The following is a 20,386-nucleotide window of genomic DNA, read 5'->3' as shown; positions in this document are numbered from 1 at the left end:
AGCACTGTGATGCTAAGACCAAGAATCCTGGTGGTATGCTGAGTTAAAAAAAAGAAGAAAAAATATCTGCTGTTGTTGACAGGATTGTTATTGACAGGAATGACTGAGCTCCTAGATACTTGATGACTTGATGGCTGATAACTGAGGTTTCTTGGTATTTCAAAGCTAACTTTTATCTTTTTAATATTCAGTGTACTTATATGTGTTTTTTCCATGACTTTTGAGCATAATGCTTATTAATTTGATATGTCTTGACAGTTTATTTTTTTTCCTTTAACAGATTTTTATGTAACATAGCAGATACAGTCAAAAAACTTCAGAATAGATGTTCTTCACACAGAAAGCATAGTAAGACTGTCATTAGGAACAGAAAACATATTTACAGCAATTAAGCAATTAATAGAAACTCATAATTTCCCATTGCTATGGTATCCTTGACACAAAAGATAAGATTTGAGTTACCAATAAACTTCAGTTAAAATGGGTAATCTCCAGATCTTCTGCCATAGATCAAAGTGTATAAAACTTTAAGCTACATAGCAGAAAAGCAAAAAACAAAGAAGCAAACAATGTTACTAAATGCATTTAACAAAAGAAACTGTCCCATAATTGACCATAAAGACTGCAACTGTAGAATAACTCTATCAAAGAAAACTTGAAATGATAAAGAACTTTGAGAAGATCTATGTAGAGGTATAAAGATATGATAACCAGGGAAAGTTTTCTTCGTTTTTGTAAAAAACTAGACTATATGCCAGTTAATTCGCCACAATGTCAGTGAATAATCATAATAAAGTATTAGGCTGGTGAAGAAATAAAATTACAATAATCAGGACTATAAATTGTCAGGAAAAAGAGAAAAGAGTTTTTTTAAAATATTTCCTGAGTATCTGGTTTAGACTTTCCAAGTGGAATTTACATTTACCCTTGTTTCTTTATCGAATAACATACAATTACATTTCTATGCTTGCACTTCTTTTGTTTGTCCTTTAAGAGAAAAGAGATTATTCACGTTATGATTATTTAGTTATACAACAAAATCTTTCCCTTTTTTTTTTTTTTTTTTTTGAGGAGAAGGAAGAGGTGGCACAGGTATATGTCCAAAGCTGTCTACATTTTATGCTGGAAAATCGCACAAAGATTTTTGATTCAGACAGAATCAATGCTTTTTACTAAAATTAGTAAAATGTTCACAAGTGTCTGAATGTATAACTTTATCATGAAAACTTCAGTTAACATGGCAAAATGAATTCTTTAAGACTCTTTTACCCCCAAATTCTTAAAACAACAAAGGTAACTCTCTTCATACCCAGTAACACATAAAATTATAACTACCTATCATTTCAATGTTATGCACAGGTACAAATTAAAAAGATACTTTAAAAAAAATAACATCAATCAACCAATAAAACACACTCACCCTCTCTTCGATTAAGCTTCGCAAATCCAGGGCTGTGACTGCTAGACAGCTCTGATGAACTGCTGAATGATGACTGAGGCAAAGCAGACACCAACTGATCATCACAATTATCTGCCAAGTGAAAAATACCACATTCAGGTTAATACAATGAACACCATTTACTAGAACTGTGAGCAAAGAGAATTCTAGAAAAGTACCTGAATCAACCCTGTATCTCACGACACTACATCTCTAAGTGTTCCCAGTTTCTGTATTATAAATGAAGGTAACAGTACTGAGGCAGCACCTTTTTTATTTTTTTTCACCCAATATTTCATGAGATTACCAAGGTATAATTTAATATGTTCTTCAGCTGCCTGTACGTCCAACCTAACCTAGTCCTCGTAACATAAAGCTACAACCTCAACACGTTGCTTTCTTTAGACATGACGCCAGCACAAGTCTGTGCAGTCACATTTAACGTGCAATCACATTTAATACAACTATTCATCAAATGAAACCATGACCCAAATAAAATCAAAAGTATTATCTATTTTAAGCACTGTAAGAATAACAAAATGGAAAATCTTCTGCTTTGACAGTGGTATGCGCATTTGATAAAGACACAGTACAAAATCCTTATTGCAGTTATTAGTACACAAGTCGTAACATCACACAGAATGAAACCTGAGTGTTTCAAAAAAAGAAGACTTAACTGCAGTTCAGAATCAATGGTGCATAAGCAAGCAAATGCTAATCAATACTTTGGATGTTAAATGTCTCCCCAACTCAACTACTATACAGGGCATGTCTTCGTTCTTCATTTAAATTTGAAAAATATAAATTGAGAATCAATGTTTGTTCTAGTTTTAGCTGAAAGAAGACTGACTCTCAAACGCTAGAACTGTAAGCAAAGCGTTCCCCTATCTATATTGTGCTGGCATCTCTTGCTTAGAAAATCAGAGGAGATTATGTAAACTGTCAGTCTTTATGAAATGGTTCTTTTCAGGACAAACACATCCTGTGAATTAAACTGGCAAGTGACAAGACAGGTGAGTCCTTTTTCTTCTAACCCTTTTGTTTCTGCTATCAAAATCATGAATATAAATTAACGTAATTTTTTAACTGACTCAGCAATAATTGTTTCTGCTGAATAACTATGGATATTTGCAAGTAGCAACAAGACTTATATGATTGTCTCAAAGGAGTTTTTTTACCACCTTCAAAAATAGTTTTCTTTGTAAAGTTAGCTGATTCCTTAAGCAAAACTCTTCCTGAAGAGAAGGCCTAATACTGACCATGCTTCAGTTAGAAGTTCTACCAAATTCCATAAATAATATCTAGCCACTGCAAACAAGAGGATATTTTGTTTGATAAGCTTACATAATTCTTACATAATTACTTGCATACATATTTACATACTATATTTCTACCAACTAGAAGTACCTCAGTCATGTGAGGAATAAACAAAATTATTTATGAGTTTATTTCCTGTTCTAGTTTTCTATAATACAAACTGCAAAATTTTATGACTACTCTCTGTTGTCTAATTACAAGCTCATTTTTCACTTCATTATCCTCAGATTAGATTTATAATGGTGAAGGAGCATATGATACCTGGGACAAATTATGTAACTGGTAACCACAGAAGAATTTAAAGAAGTACAGGAAACAAGATTTTATCTTACAGGAAAATGCATTACGCAGGTAAGACCTAAAAAAGCTTATTAGTGAAAGCTTTCTTTGCAGCACAAAAGTGGAAAGAACTTACTAGTCATAAACTACACCAGAAAGAGAAGTGTATGATGCTGTGTTCCACACAGGGAGCTACTGACGCTGCTGATGTAAGGGAGCACGTCAGGTGCCACTGATCCTTTTTCTACTGTCAAAGTCTACATTGTAAGCCTAGATACCCAAATGAAAAACAAGAGGAGATGACAGAAAGGTATTTTCCCAAAACTCTATCTACATGATCTAGAATTATAGAATTTTAGAATCACTGGGTTTCGGTTGGAAGGGATCTTTTAAAGACAATCTATTCCAACTCCCCTGCAATGAGCAGGGACACCTTCAACTACACAAGGCTGCTCAGAGTCCCATCCAACCTGGCCCTGAATGGTTCAAGGGATGAGGTATCTATCCTCAACCTCCCTATGAAACCTGTTACAATGTTTCACCACCCTCACTGTAAAAAATTTATCTCGTATCTACCCTCTCTCAGTTTAAAACCATTAGCTTCTCCTCTATCACAAAAAAGTTTCTCTCCGTCTGTCTATTTATAATACCCCCTTATAAATATGGCTGCAATATGGTCTTCCTGAAGCCGTCTCTTCTCCAGGCTTAACAACCCCAATTCTCTCAGCCTTTCCTCATACAACAGATGATCATTTTTAGGTCCCACTCCAATAGGTCCACATCTTTCCTGTGCTGAGGATTCCAGACCTGGATACAGCAAAATTTCTCGTCATTTTTGTATGTCTCATATTTTCAAATTTACTCTTCTGGTGAAGGGTGGCATTTGTTATTAAATTAATTACCATGTGACTAATACAAGCACTACCATTTAAACAACAGCAGATACATGGTTTTTACAACACTCCTGCATCTAAGTCTTCACAACTTTTTAATTAAGGAAAAAAAAAAACCTTAAAAACATTTAAAGCTTTCAAATTTAAAAAATTTCCATTGGATTGATGAGACTGAAGCCTTTATATTATTTGATTCTGCAGAGTACACTTTTCACCTTTTATGATCCTAATATACAAGTTCAAAAGGAATTAATAGTAATGTGTTATTCTGCCTAGGTGGTCTAATACACATATTTTTGAGATATTCCCAAAAAATCATTCAGCCCTTACATAATAATATATTATATTAATTATATAGTATAGTATAGTATATTACATTATATTATATTAATGTAAATAATATGCTATAATAATTTATGTCAATATCAATTTGTAATAGGTGCATAAACAGTTGAATATACAGAAGGCTTTGTCTAAAATCTAACAGTGCAAGACACATTTTTGACAATTCATAGTAGTAAGTAAAGAAAAATGAGCAATGCATCACAAACAGATACACTCTGAATAATTACACCTTTATTTCACAACAGCTGCTATGGTTTATTCAAGGAAAATAACTTTGTTATCAACTTGTATTTTTATGGCTTAGCACATGTAGCTTAAAACATGTCCTTGTGGCAGCTTACAGTGTGCAATGTAATTTAAAGTTGCAAAAATTCTGTAATTAAATCCAAAACACTCTGTAGAAATTGGCACGAACAGATGGTCAGTATCAACTTGTTTCTCAAATTTAAACAAAGCAAATGAAAACATAATCTGTGCAGCAAGACAATTCTATCTGGTTTTACCTAAAGTGGAAGACATACTACACAATGAAACAGTGTTTGAGTTCAGTGTTTTCCCACATGCTGCTGGTCAGCTTGTCAGTTCTCTTGGACACCCTTCCTCCATAGTACAACAAAATAGACTTTACTGCTAAAAGCAGTCTAGGGCTTCCTAGGGGTATTTTGTATAGATCCTCCAAGCTAAATGAAAATTTAGGTAATTATTCTAATATGACTTTTAAACTTATCTCTTTTTGTTAAAAGGTATGCATCATATAAGTTTTATTAGATTTTTGCTGTTCTTTTTTCTATCCTAAACAAAGCTAAGAATACAAAAAATGTAAACAAAGTTTTCTGCAATATGCACAAAAATATGGTATCAAATTAGGCTTTGTGAAGGAAAGAATATGTATTTAATTATGTGATTCTGATATAGAGACCTTTAGGCAAATAAAACCAAGATCAGGCCTACAGAGTTATTGTACAACACTGCACAATGAGAAGAGTGAGGAATAATTGTGAATTGCTAAGTTGACAAGAGCTGTAATAGCTGCTGTTTATAAAACAATGTCTGAAAAGAGCAGTATTCAAAAGGACAGAAAGTCATTACTCTGGGAATTAAAAGTGAAAAGCTGGTTTGAAAAAAAACAAACCTGGCTGAAAAGGAAAAAAAGGAACGTGTAACTGGAAGGAAGGATACATAAATAAAAATATATTACCAAATGCAAAAATCTATTCAGGTTATGTAAGGCATCCCTTTCCAAGTACCATAATTTCAGCCCAGATTTAATCCAATTTTTAAAGCAACTGAGGCACTTTATAGGAATAAAACTTAAGTGTTGCATGTAAAAAGTCTATCATTTCTCTTCCAGCTTCAACAACTATCTCATTATGCAAATTCAGAGTAAGGCAAGAGATTATTCATTCAGTGGTACTACCATAATTTACCTAGATCATGCCATATGATCTACAATAGATAAGAGTTCAAATAGGATATACAGTTGATCAAATAAATTTTGTGCCTTAGACCTAAGCAGTATTTGCTAAAATAAAAAATAAAATATTAATAAAAGTTAATAAAAAAAGAATTCTGGAACATCAAGAGATTTAACTCTTCAGGATGCATAAGTATATATTTTCATCTCCATGTAGAGAAAAAAACACCATGTCCTTTACAAGCAAAAATCGTTTTTCTTTTGCAATGTCAAGAATGCATTTTAGCTTGAATTTAACAGTCAGGCTGCTGTTTGTCATCTATTTTTTCAGCTTGGTCCATAATAGAGACTCACAGAATTGCACATATAGCAATTTGAGAGCAAATTTAGTCTCAATAAGCAAATGTCAAGATTCTAGCTCTTAGTTACTATAAGTTGATATGCAACCGAGGTTCTGTTTATAATTATCCAAAAAGTACATGTAAAGAAGGACATACGTAGAGAAGAAAGAAAAGTTGAAATGATTGACTTCCCTAAAAAAATATTAAATTCTTCAGCTTTATCAAGGATTCAGAACATAGTGTCCAACAATCAAAGTAATAATTTTAACGTTAAAAAATAAAAGTGTTTCAGTAAGTCACATGGAAAGAAAACAATACAACAACAAAAATCAGATCAAAGAAAGTTTAGCAATCTTTCTTCAATAAAGAAAACTAAATACCTAAACATCAGACAAACAGACTAGCTAGGGACCACTGGAAATGCAGTCTTAGTGGAACAGAATATAAGAAATAATAACTCTAAGATAGTGTCTAGAAGTTTAATAATGTTCATCTTTCTTATGCAAGTGACGCTGCAATGCTTAGGAAGGATCAACTTTGCTGCCATTAACACATTCAGATTTCAACAAATGAATATGATCATAAACTTCATTAAAAAAGGCTCTTAAGAGACGTCATATTGTATCAACAGGATTAGTACTTCCTAAAATCTAAAATACAACAACAAAAAAGTGCTACAAAAACTACCCTCCAATAGGTATTTATTTCCTGCTTTTAGCTAGGATAAAGTTATTTTTCTTTCCAGTGGCTGGTGCAGTGCTGTGTTTTGGCTTTAGTCTGAGAACAATGCTGATAATACACCAGTATTTTAGTTGCTGGTCTGTAGCACTTACACTGATCAAAGACTTTTCAGTCTCTCACGTGCTCTGCCAGTGAGGAGGAGCACAAGAAGCTGGGAGAGAGCACAGACAGGTCACCTGACCCAAACTAGCCAACTAGCCAAAGGGGTATTCTATACCACAGCATGTCATGCCTGGTATAAGGGATTGATTGCTCAGGTCAGGCTGGGTTATCAGTCACTGGGTGTTGAGCAATTACGTTGTGCATCATTTGCATTTATTGCTTGTTGGTTTGTTGGTTATTTTTTTCCTTTTGGTTTTATTATTTCCCCCTTATTATTTCCTTTATCATTATTATTGTTAGCAGTAGTAGTAGTTTTGTATCATACTTAAGTTACAAGACTGTTCTTATCTTAACCATGGTGTTTACATTCTTTCAATTCTCCCCATCCTGCCCAGAGAGGGGGGAAGATGTGTGAGAGCAGTTGCACGGTAGTTCGTTACTGGCTAGGTTTAAACTTCAAAGCTTTCCTTTTCATATTGCTGTGAAGACCAAATACCCTCAAGCCTATTTATTGTTTTCAACAGAAGATACTTAATTTTCCCTAGGACTAAGCATATATCTCACTTGACTTAATAGCATCTTTAAATATGTTAATTGTGACAGTTTAGTCTTCAGTCCATATGCAGGCTTATAATTAGTTTCCAAAGATTAACTGAACTTAATGAGATTCATGTAACATAGATAAAGAGAGATATGGCCCCCTTCTTTTGCTGAGAGGTACAGACCATTATGTGGAGCCCGATCATGATGAACACTTTATTAGTGAGGATAAGAATAGTGAGGAGAAATCAAGCTAATAGATTTACAGACAATCAGATCAGGTTAATTTGAGGCCTTCTGCAATGTCATTCATATGAAACTGGCCTGTTGTTGCTGCTGCTGCTACATGCTTCCCCTTTCACTTGTTTCCTGATATAAGGTATCTTTGTTCAGAGAACCTAAACATTTATCTTGGCTATACTGCTGCCTGTTTGTACTTAAGAGTTTAAAAACAACTCACTAGAAAAGTTTCAACTGCTTGCTACTTTGAAAAACATTAACCCTTAAAGTTGAAATTTTATTGGTGATTAGCCCAGACTGATTTTGTGTGTGTGTGTGAGGTTTGTCTGCTTAAACATGAGTTTTCATAAATAGATTTTAGCTATGTCTGGAAGGGAGTGGCAGAAGAAAGAGGGGAGCTGTTTGCCCCAGATAAAAACAACAACCTATAACAAAACAGCAAACAAAACACAAAACCCCCAAAAGATGCCTTTAGGCTTTTGCAACAGTTCCTCTGTGAACCATAGAACCATAGAATAACTTGGGATGGAAAGAACCTTAAAGATCACCTAGTTCCAACACTCCATCATGAGCAGGGACACCTTCCACTCACCAGGTTGCTCAAACCCCTGTCCAGCTTGGTCTTCAACACTTCCAGGGACAGAACATGAAAAGAATGATAGAACGTAAAGAATGATTTACCAAGGACATAATCTTACAGTAAGGCTGATCCTTTCTGGAATTTGAAACAAAATCCTCCAGTTTTCTGATAAAATTGTCACTTTGCAAGAGAAGTATCAGATTTCATTGTAAATTCTGTACACAAGGCCTGGAACCCTTGAAACATAATTATTGATCACAAGACCAATACAGCTGGGTCATTCTTCATCACACTGATGTGAGACAAGTATCAGAGAAGTATTCCAGATCACAGCACGTCCTGCTCAGTATAGAAACTGGAGGCAGTTACCTGTAAGGGCTAGACCGCTGCTCAGGTCATGCTGGGTATTGGTCAGGGGGTGGTGAGTAGTTGTATTCTCTTCCCTTGTTATTTCCCTTATCATTATTATTATTGGTGGTAGCAGTAGTGGTTTTGTGTGGTTTTTACTGGACTGTTCTTATCTCAGCCCATGAGAGTTACATTCTTTTGACTCTCTTTTATATCCCTCCAGAAGCAGGAGGAGGAAGGGGGAGGGATTTCAGGATTAAAGGAATCAGTACCAAACTGAATCCACTTACAGACTAAAGACTGCCCTAGAAACAGAACAGAAAGCTGATAATTCATACATACACACACAGTCTAATTGTGTTTAATAATATTGTAAATTCACCTTTTTCCTCATAATTTCATCATATTAAATATCACCACTGCTAGATAATTTTCAGATACAGGTATTCAAAGTTAAAATCTTACGTCTAACTACAGTTGTAAGCCTTTGAATCTTATCTTGCCTCCATACAAAGAAAAAATATCTCCTGTCTTCACTGTTAGTTATATCATTTCAAGCACAAGTATATATAAATGGCGATCAGGTTACCTCTTCAATTTTCAGTGTTATTCTGTGAGCCTTGTTTTCCAGTCCCTGTATCACTCTGTAGGCTTATTCTGAGCAGTCAACATTTGCATATTTTTCTTGAAGAGAAGCTAATGGCATAGAAATCGGTATCAGAATCCGTGCTGTGCATTGAAAGGAAACTGATTCCCAATATTACTCTTTATTTCCTTTGTTATTTACTTTTGTATTTTCTTTGTTCAATTACTGTCATATATTGTATTTGTCAAACATTTGCCCATGGCATTACCCCTGTCTTATTTAGTAAAAAATTTCTAAAAGGGCTTATTAACCATTTCTTAGGTTAGTACTTGGGATACTTTCCCAATAAATGGACAGAACCTGATTTGGTACAAAACATGTGTACACCCATACTAATCAATCCACGTTTTTCTCAGTACGAAACACAGAGTTTTGTATTGTGACTATATAAACAGACAATTGAGATGATACTCTAATGACTACCTACCTTGGGTTTTTTTGTTCATTTGGGTTTTTTTTAATTATTTGCATAATCTTTAATTATGTTATTTTGATCCCAGTATATGTCACTGACTAGATAGGATTGAATGAAGTACCTCTCCACGAGCCATCCTTTTAAGCAAAGTTCAGTCTATTGATATCACCTTATTTACAGTCACACATTTTGAGATTGGCATTGAGCCAGTTTTTAATTCAAGATGCCCTACATTAATGACGTAAAATGCAATACTTTTAATCAAAGTTTAATACAGCAGCAGGTTACATGGTTGTTATGAAGTGTATAATTATGGATTTCTCTTTAATGTCATTTACATATTCTGTTTATTAGTGAAAGTTTTAAATTTAATTTATCTGGATATAAAGCAAACCCTTAAGTCCTGTACTAGAAAAAAATACCCATTTTCTGTTACTCCAGTTTGCCTTTATACATTATATTCAAATCTTTATGAAGGATGCTTTTGACATCAAAACCTATCACTATCACTTCATTAGAGTCCAAATACTACTCCTTTTCACCAACAAGTTTGTTAATCACTTTATAATCTGTAAATGCCAACAATGAATAAACTGGTTCTATGAGCTTTTTAGAATGCATGGACATGCCTGGACCACGTCAGTGATATTTATTTTTTTTTAATAATTGGGATCTACTGAGATCTGATATCACTCTGCACAGCAAACAATGTAACAGACTGTCAGTTTCACTGGAATGCATGATGAAGTCTGACCTCATTAAACAGATGTCATGAAAACCTAAAAAAAAAAAAAAAAAAAAAATAGGAAGATCAACTAGACTATTACATATAGAACTATATAGAGCGTTGTATTTCAAAAGAATGCCTGTGCAGACTTAATTATTTTCTGACAATGAGAAGTGCTCTGACCATGGGAAATCTTAAATAGGCACAATATCTCCATAACCTTGGTATTTATCTATAGTATATTATTTATGGGTACAACTAAAATAAATATATATATATTTATGTAGAAGTACTTACCACAGAAACATTCTGCATTCCTCACAGATCTAGAAGCTTAGACTTGTACACCTCATTGCATGTCACTGTATGCTACAGTGCCTTCTTAATTATTTTTTTTCTGGAACACACTTCACTTTTTGGTGCCATTTTTCCACCTGCTCCTTCAGCTGGAGTAAATTCAAACACTATTACCTTTTGCATGTTTTCGAAGAAGTAGTTTGTAACATACCTGTTAGAGTGTTCCAAACCACATGCATAGATAAACAATATCTTGTTCTTACCCAGGTACTTTAAACCACATTAAAACATATTTCAATTAAGCCAGAAGGGGAAAATTAAGGTTGGTACAATTTCTTTCTCTGAAAAAGTGAGAGCCTACACAGTCAAACTAACACTAACCAGAATTATTTCCTTTTGTTTCTCACTTTTTTACTCAACTACCTTGCTTATCAATCCTTAAAAAGCATAGTTACTGTATTTCAGACTTTTGCATAATTTCAAGGCTTTCCTGTTTGGAATTGTGAAAAAACAGCTGGAGAGAGCTACTCTCCCAGTGACTGGGCTACAGTGCCCCTCCTTTGAGTGCTTTATCAGCTTTTACAGACAAACTTGTCTTCAAAGCTTCCTAGGGATCCAGAAAGACTTAACTTCATCTGTCTTCCACATTCCCTTCTTGGGCTGACTCTTCGTAAGTAAAATAATTCTTGTTTTGCTTCCTTGAATATCCAGACACCTCTTTGCTAGTCTGGCTACCATCTCTACTTTACTAGCTAGTAAACAGGTCTTTGCTCCAAAGAGATAAATAAAACCCCCTACAATCTCTTAGCAGAACACTGGAATGTGCTACCACAAATGTATTTTGGACTGGATGGTTTATTCAGTGTTTATCAGTTCACTAGGGAACATAAAAACACCTAACCATGATTATCCACTTACTCTGTTTTAGTATGAATGAATCTGAGGTGATCTACACTGAGCTACTTCCTAAGCACACTGTGAAATAATCGGTAGGTTTTGTCTATCCAGCATAGATGATTGAGTGTTCTCTGATGAGTTTAATTATGTGCATCCCATTTGAATCAGTAATTTCTTTTCCATGTTTTCCAAGAGAAAATATTCTACAACAATGTGACTAATGATAAAATACCATGGTGGTTTCCACAAATAAAAAGCCTCACAGTGTAGGCTTTGCAGGGACAAAACCTAACAATTTCAGCTGTACGCAGAGATCCAGGGTAGATAAAACTGCTTGTATACACAGGTTTATCCATGTATCATTTAATTCTCTATAAACAATTTAAGTGCTATACAACACCCTGTGTAGGAATGCACTTTCTAGGAGTTATCCACAAATTTCACTTAACTTAAAAAACATTTTTCACACATGCATCAACAGTTAGTTACTCTGCAAAATAAAACAAATCAGTACTTGATGTGAAGCCCAGCAGGAACAGATAAAATCCAAAAACAATAAAGAGTAGAAGGCATAGGAAAATTCCTGGCAAATTCCTATTCACAGTTAAGAGCACAACTGTGTCCCAGGAAAAAAGGCCAACGTAAGTCATGTTCCCTTCTGTAACCCACTAGGTTTATAAATTTCAACCCAGCTCAGTGCTAAGCAGTGAAAATTTCAGTGCATGCTATACTTCTTCAGAGTATTTCTCTGAAAATCTCTGCAATCAATTTTGTTTGTTAAACTGAAGCTCAACACAGCTCTAACTGAATAACCAGATACTACTCCTCCTACTGCTTCTACTACTACCACTGCTACTAATCTAAATGAAACGTGGAGACAATGTTACTCGTAAGAAATTTTGGATAATTCTTCATGTACCACTCATAAATCTAAACTATCTTATGAAACTGTTATAAAACTGGTGGCATTATTTCCGAGTAAAACATAGCAGAGGGAACTATGCCACACAGAGAATTTAGTGGATCATAGAGCAATTTAAGTTACGATATCTTAGCATTAGACTTCAACAGTGATCTAGATAATAATTTGATTTTCTTTTTTTTTTTTTTTTTTTTTACAGGGTCAGCTGAAGCTGTCTGGGTCTGGCACTGCATTCAAAGAAGAATAGTGAACTGTGCTTTGCCAAGTCTGTCTAGGCCAGAGAAAGGACTTTAACCACTCATTTACATTAAATGTATCTTTCCATTGCTATACCACAGTAAGTGGCATTGAATAAGGAAGCTTCCTAATGTATATTCAAACTACTGAATGACTCCAGGTAACAGTGCACACAGATTTAAGTGGCGAATTAACTGAAAATTACATTGTACAAATTTGCACTACAGTGTGTAGGCATACATTGAATTTGGCAGGTTTCAGTTAGTTTATGAGTATAATGTACAAAAGGGCACAGAATGAAAGGAAAAGAGAGTAAGGTCCTTATTATACACTGTTAATTTTGCATTTTTCTAAGTTAGTTACTTCTCAAAAGCAGGGAAATAGTTTCTTGGTTTGTTTGTTGGTTTGGGGTTGGTTCTTTTTTGTCCTTTTTTGTAAACATTTTCAATGTTAAATTATGAAGCAAACCTTTCAGAGATTTTTTTTTAAAGCTTATTCCCAACCGACTTATTAAAGTGACTTAAAGAATTTCAACTGATGGAATGTTTTCTTTGAAAGAACAAATCTATAATACTCAAACCATACCTGTTTGTTTTGGGGTTTGGTTTGTTTCTTTTTTTGTCAACTATATAGTTATGCAGTGAGAAGATGTCATGTTGAATACAATGTGATTTCAGGATTTTGTTTTAAAAACATTTATTTATCCTTTTTTTGACATTACTTGAAGAAATCATACCCTAGACACCAAACTTCTTTGTCTCAGGAATGGATAAGCACAGGATTCTAACTACAATAAAGGTTTATTCAAATTCAAATAGAAGTCATGCAATGCCACACTGGGAAGTAAAACAGTGCACTGTAGCCCATTTCAAATTATGGTGTCTATGCATTATGACTTAAACAGTGTTTAGGGTAAAATTTGTGTTACAATAAAGACTTACCTTTTTTTTTTTTTTTGTACACAAGTTCAGTGGAAGTTGTCTTTGTGCCTGGCACTGCATTCAAACAGTAGCCTAACACCCATCAGGGCATTATTCCAGTTCAGTCTAGCCACCTTTAAATTTAGGAAAATTGAAATCAAACTAGTAAAATTTTACATTATCATATTCTGATATTTTACCTGATTTAAATTGGAAAGTTTCATCTCACCCACTCTTTTTCCATATGGTATTTTCTGCTTTTCTTGGCCACAATATGGCATTGGCAGGTTATTACTCCCTGGAACCTGCAATTTTCAACTAAATTAATTCTCACCCAATCTTGTTGTGCAATGAAATAACCAGAAAAATCTGCCTCAGTAATAAAAGTTACATAGTTACATCCATGCTGTTTAAAGAAAACAAGAATAATCTGTTAGCATTGCTAATTTTCCTTCTTTTACCGTGCCTGCAAAGACTTTGGCTATCAAAAACCTTGTAGGCTTCCCTTTAACATTTATAACAGGAATGCAAGTCTAGACCTGACATGTCAAAGTCATGCAAATCCCCCTAAGGAGGAAGAATCTTCAGGTCATCAAATCACCAACTTCCTGACTGCTTTAAATTATGAATGCGGAGCAGCCATCTGCCTAAAACACTAAAGTATTTCCTGTTTTCCCTCTACTGAGATGATAAGCAGGAGAGAAAAACAAAAGTTATGACTGCACTGACTTCTGTTATGAGTAAATGAGACCTGTTTCAATCATTACTTGGCCTTCTGCAGCCATATCTCTGAATGTATTTTCTATATGAAAAGGTCCTGCAGTCACTTAAGGTACTGTTAGTTTATTCTCAACTTGAATATTTATTTTTTCTTGAAAAGCATTCAATGTCACAACATAAATAAAACACTAGAGAAGTTCTTTCATTTTAGAAATTAAAGTGAGATCTTGTAGTGTTCAAAGTTAATAGGCGTTAGCCCATAATTACATTTTCATACAAGACTAAGGAATTCTGGATACATTAAGTACAATTATATAGGGGAAGACTGACTTTATTGATTGGTTGTTGCTTCTGATGGATACATGCAGTTTACCACAGGATAAGTGGAGACAAGTCCCATATTAACTATATAAAATATCTAGTAGAAAGCCAAGTGATAGTGGAGATACTCAGACAGTTACAAGACCGTTTTCATTTCCAGCTATTGATCTGAGTTGAAGTCCTCCTGAAAATTCTTAGTTTTGATTTTTGTTTTGTTTTGGTTTTTACTATGTGAACACTGCAAATAACTTCACCTACTCAGAAACTTCAAAATGAAAATTTTTACTACAAACATCTTTTATGGCTATTCAAAGGGAAGAAAACCACACTTGATTTTGAGGAATTTCATATTTTTCAGACAGAAAACAAATTTGATTCTGGCACACAGCTTATCTTACTGAGAGTTCCAATGTTCCATTACACCTTAATACAGATTCAAGAACTTTTTTTTTTTAATTTTCATAGTATGAAAAGAGGTTGCAGAGACTGTAAATATTTTAATGAAGAGTGGTTATAAATCTTCACATGAAACTACCCAAAGCTGGAGCACTACCGTAATAACATCTAATAAAATTTACTGAAAAACAGTAAAGATCTAAGAATGGCAAGCGAAAAAAATTAAGCAAACTCTGTGGTTCTAAAAGATACTGAAAGGAATTATTTTATATATCAATTAATTAGATCAGCAGCAATTTAGCCTGGAAAAGGGATAATTCTATAATTATTAAAAAAAAAAAAAACAACCAAAACCAGAATAAACCAAGAAAACCAAACCCACAACAAAAACCTGTTAATACAAGCATGTGGGAAAACCTTTATTTGAGACTTTTTTTTGCCTTAAAATGTGCATAGAGCTGAGTTAAAAATGAAGACACAGGGTAAAAATTAAGTCCCATAGCTGGTGGAAAAACCTTAGAAGAGTACATGCTTGTCAAATAAAGTAGTATCATACATCTAAGTAGTTACCTGTCACCAACCTGGTGTCTTCAAGAAATGCAAAGAATACAGTTAACTGATGCTGAAAAATCTAAACACTGGGTTACCTCACTTTCAGCCCCTGCCTTAGTCCTTTACTCCTTACTCTTGTTTATCACCACCATGCTAATTAAGGTGTCAGTTCAGAATGTTTTCTTCAGTTAGTTTTACTCTGCGTACTAACCTGAAATAACAATTGTCTGGAAAGAGAGGCAGTTAATTTTTATTTGTTGTAATTGCTTCTATTTTAGAGTAAATCCAAGACGTATTATTTCTTTATATGTATTCAACATTGGAATCAAATTTTGTTTGCTTCAGAGTATGACCTCCCATAGGCTCTATATAATTTTAGAAAACCTTTTTTTTAGCTCAGAGTATCTGAAAGCAACTTTTTTTCTACACTAGGCCGAGATAAGAGAGAAAAAATTAAGAGTATACTGGCGTCAGATAAAGGTTACACATTAAGTTTCCCTTCTTTTGCATTCATTTTAAAGAACAGGGGTAAATGAAAGATAATAGCTAAGTCTTGCACTTTCACAAGCAGGATGATAAGCCTCTTTCAAACAAATGCACTGAGAAAGAGTTTTCAGAATACCCTGGAATTTGGCAAGCTAGCAGATCAAAATGATAAAATCTACTGTGGGATGCATGAATGACAGTGGTAATTCCAAACCATCATCCAGTACTGAAAGAAGGAAAAAGACTTTTATTAAGCCGTATTTTTCACTAGATTAATATTGTTACAAACTGAAATCCAAAGACATCAGAAGGTTTAAATAATTTTTGTAATTTATGTTGGTTTATCTTCCTTTAGCTATGCACAGGTTAAATCTACTCTTCCTAGGATTTTTAAATATTTTATTATATTTAATCAATAGAAGATTAACAGCCTAATATTGAAGTTGCTTTTGGAATCAAAATGTGTTTGTATTCAGTTGAGGATGTAACTGCTTTATTTTAAAAGCCTGTTGTTTTTTGGATTTTTTTTTTTTAATAAGAAACAATTCTATTATTTGCATTATAATCAAATAGGATTTGTAAGCTTTATAAATATGTAGCAATTAATTGTTAAAATTTTAATGGGAATTTTTATTATTACTAGTTTTCCCCTAAGATTTACTTAAAAAACTTATTTAACATACACAATATAACATCATCAGCTATTCACTGGAGATATTATGACTGATATTATGACATACTTTTCAACTGTTTAACTCTGCAGCCAGGCCATTTAAAGTTTGTTTTAAAAATAAGAGCTGTTACACTTTATAGGACTTTGTGTTAAGTTAGCAATTATTCTCAAAGACATCTGTGTTGTTAACTTTTCTAGTTCTGTAAAGATTAAAAAAATAGTAGTTTAGAATTAATTTATAATTTCTATTGTTTCTTGGTAAATCTAGTTTTGTCTTTATAAGGCATGACAGGGTCTCAGCATTTAGGAAGCGAATAGAGCATAAAATTGCCATTTCTTTTCCTAAGGAACTTACGTAGAATTGTCCCATTAGTTAAGAACTCTGAGGAAAAGAGATTTTTGTGAGTTTGATTAATTTTTGTGGTTTTTAACTTGAAATTCTGACTTGAAGTCAAATCATGCCATTCTGGCACTACTAAAATTCATAGTATTCTGGAAGCATAATGTTCTGAACACGCTTTGCCTTCAAAGAAAAGATACTCCATATGATCCCCTTATGAAGGAATAATTTGCACTTTAAAATGGAAGGTAGAACAGTTCACAAATGCCACACAATAATAAATGAATGTGCCTGTGATATCCTTGGTGCAGATGTCATTCAGCAACAAAAGTCTTGCATTCATATTGCTGAACTGTCTCAGCAACCCAAACAGCATGACCATAGCCAAACTCATGCTAACTCATACAATATACATAGGAATGACTGGTGGGGGGAGAAGAGACCAAATACTTGCTTATAGCCATCCTGACAATTTCTAAAAATGCAAATAATCAAGTCACACTAATAAAATGTTCCCCAGCTGGCGTGTAAATATAGCCATAACATGTAATTTTCTGTTCTAGTACTTGGACTTCTTGAGCACAAATTATCTCACATACAGTTAGAACAAATATTTCTATGTTAATAATTTTGTCGTGTATTAGGCTAGAATCCTTATATTTCTGATTTTTGGCAAGTTATCTTCAGGGAAAGAAGGAACATCTGCTTGACATCACACTTGTACTTATCTGTTTAAACAATGTGAAAAATAGAAATTTTATTTAAATACGTACATATTTATAGATATTTTTTTTCCCCTGACATTTTCAGCATCTCTTTTCATGGGAAATGGAACTGAAGCAGAATGGCAAACTCCACCTGAGTTGTTAGGATAACATAAATTTCATCCGTACCTGTCATCTGGGCTGGGCTGGCTGGTTTTCAATACCAATCCATCAAACTCTAAAGTCAGCCTGCTAATACCTGTTCTTTTTCATGGTGATTTTAGTTACGTGTATGCAACCTTCTGTTCTTCCCAATCAGAATTAAATATTTAATTTATATTAAATACATTAGTGAGACTATGTTTGGCCTGTTTTCTTTGAGGGAGCGGGAAAGGGTAAAGAGGGGAAAAGGAAAAAATAATAGTACTTGGTGGGAGGAAAGCCTGGCGCTTAATACTGTTTCAGTAGTAAACTTGATGCACTCAGGTGGAAATAGTGCGTGACTGAATTCAGGAATGCAGAAACTGTCATTTCTCATTTTACTGTATTTCTAAGATTCTCCTTTAATATTTATAGCAACAAGAAATAACAGTAAATTAGATAAAAATTGAAGACATTTATTTATCTACATTGAAGCAGAATTAGTCAGCAAGATTACTGTCTGTTTTCCTGGTTGATTTAATGTCATTTGCTTCAGATAGATATACTTTAAAATGCCAGAGGAACGATATTTCTTTCCTGAACTTAGCCTTGCACCAGAAGCTTAACTTTTCCATGTTGCTCTGGTGCAACACATATACCAAAATTGAAAGGAATTTATATCTATCTTACTTAGTTCCCAATAACTTCTACTGTATCATCTGAGTGTGTTAAATTTTGAATGTATTTACTTTCAGAAAAATTCTGAAACATACCAGATGGTGTAAATGAAGCAAAGAAAAGGCTTAATGCTTATCTCTTGAGCACTATGAAACTGCTATTTTCTCCCAGTTATTTTCTCCCAATTTATCCAAGAACTTCAAAGATGAACATGAAAAAAGAAACATACAGTTTAACTTAGTTCCCTAAAGAAATAAGGCATAACAATCACTTAATGATATAGACACATATACATACAGTGTATTTAATTATTTCTATCTCCATTCTGTTGTCCAACTTTTCATTGTTTCTTAATTTCAGTTTCAGGAATTTCAAGAATGGGAAAGGCTTTAAAGATAGCAAAGTTCCTACAGATTTTGTTTTCATAAGGGAAAGGGACTTTTCTAGTGTTCTGCTTGCTGTCAGATGGACTTTCATCTTATAAGACACCAGAGAATCCACACAACCACAAATAATCACAAACCTGGTAAATGTTTACAATGGAGCCCAAAGTCCCTTGTATCAGTCTATATGTATACATACAATCTTATACTGTAGAATGTAAATCTATAAAAAGGCGGCTTCTTTAGTACTGGCACTTTCTTTTTCCTCCTCAGACAGAACCAAAATTAATCCATTCACACAGCATATTTCAAAAGCAGTGAACTACTTCAATTCCACCGTTTCTTAGTCGAGCTCCATTAATTAGTCTCAAACACAATTATTCATTTACAGACAGGACCAAAACTCAGTATGACTTATATCTACATGTACACATTCTCAACCTTTGATGGGTTAAAAAAATTCAGCCAGCTGCTCCCAAGCTCTTCCCTTTACAGAAAACCTGATACATAGGACAGTAGTACTATGGTTACGTCAGAGCTTACTATCAGTTTTAGTTATTCATTGTTTTTATCAGCTTTGGTCTTTAATGCATAAGAAAAATTAAGTTTCAGACAGTAGAAAGAAAACAGTTTTTCATCACTATAGTAGTGAGTAACCGGTGTGCACAGGCTCATGCACATAAAATCAGTGTGTGTGGCACCTGAAGGAATGCATGGATGGTATCTCAGATATTAACAAAAAAAAGCACGGTTGGAGGATATATCAAGATTTAGAACTTCCAAAAAAGCTTAAGCTCAGACTGTCTATAAATAAATTTTATGTTCTTCATTGAACAGAGTTCTGAGAACCTTGGCCTTCAGCAGGAGAGCTCATGGTGAGCCTGCCACGAAATAAAACAAACAAATAAAAACAACTAAAAAACACAAAATCCCACAAAAAAAAAAACTCAAAAAACAAAACTAAAACAAAACATGAAAAGCATAGATACATATGGGAAGTGGATAACTAACCCTTTATTTCCCAGTATTTTTAAATAACAGTCAATACTTAGAGCACTCAGCTGAAACTCAATGTACAGTAGGCCAAAATATTTTTAACAGTTTTAGCATTTGAAAGTAGAAGTAAAACACAGTGTTTTCTCCTCACAAAAGTCCAAAAAATTTATAGTCTGAAAGTTTGTAAAAGTCCAAGTCAGTTACACGGTATCATTAAGTTTAATTTCTCCCTGGTTTTTTTTGTTTGTTTGTTCGTTTGTTTGTTTGGTTTTTTGCTTGTTTTTGTTCTGCTTTAGTTTTGGGGGGTGGTTTTGTTTGTTTGTTTGTTAGATTTTCAGGGTTGGGAAGGTACTGGCT

The 20,386-nt window shown here is 33.9% G+C and overlaps 1 protein-coding gene across 2 annotated transcripts in view; it reads right to left on the bottom strand.

Moving 5' to 3' along the window:
- Positions 1–20,386, bottom strand: part of CNTNAP4 (contactin associated protein family member 4) — a 240,696-nt gene that overhangs the window by 199,705 nt on the left and 20,605 nt on the right. For both annotated transcript variants that reach the window (XM_061368831.1, XM_061368830.1), the window contains exon 2: positions 1,421–1,531. In XM_061368831.1, the coding sequence (XP_061224815.1) occupies positions 1,421–1,531 (111 nt within the window). The remainder of the gene's footprint in view (positions 1–1,420; positions 1,532–20,386) is intronic.

This window comes from Neopsephotus bourkii, unplaced genomic scaffold (assembly GCF_033783945.1).
Source record: "Neopsephotus bourkii isolate Nb327-2 ecotype Australia unplaced genomic scaffold, CSIRO-AGI_Nbou_v1 NB_1451, whole genome shotgun sequence".
Taxonomy (NCBI): Eukaryota; Metazoa; Chordata; class Aves; order Psittaciformes; family Psittacidae; genus Neopsephotus; species Neopsephotus bourkii.
Note: the sequence above shows the minus strand (reverse complement) of the source record. Positions and strands in the feature narration are given on the sequence as shown.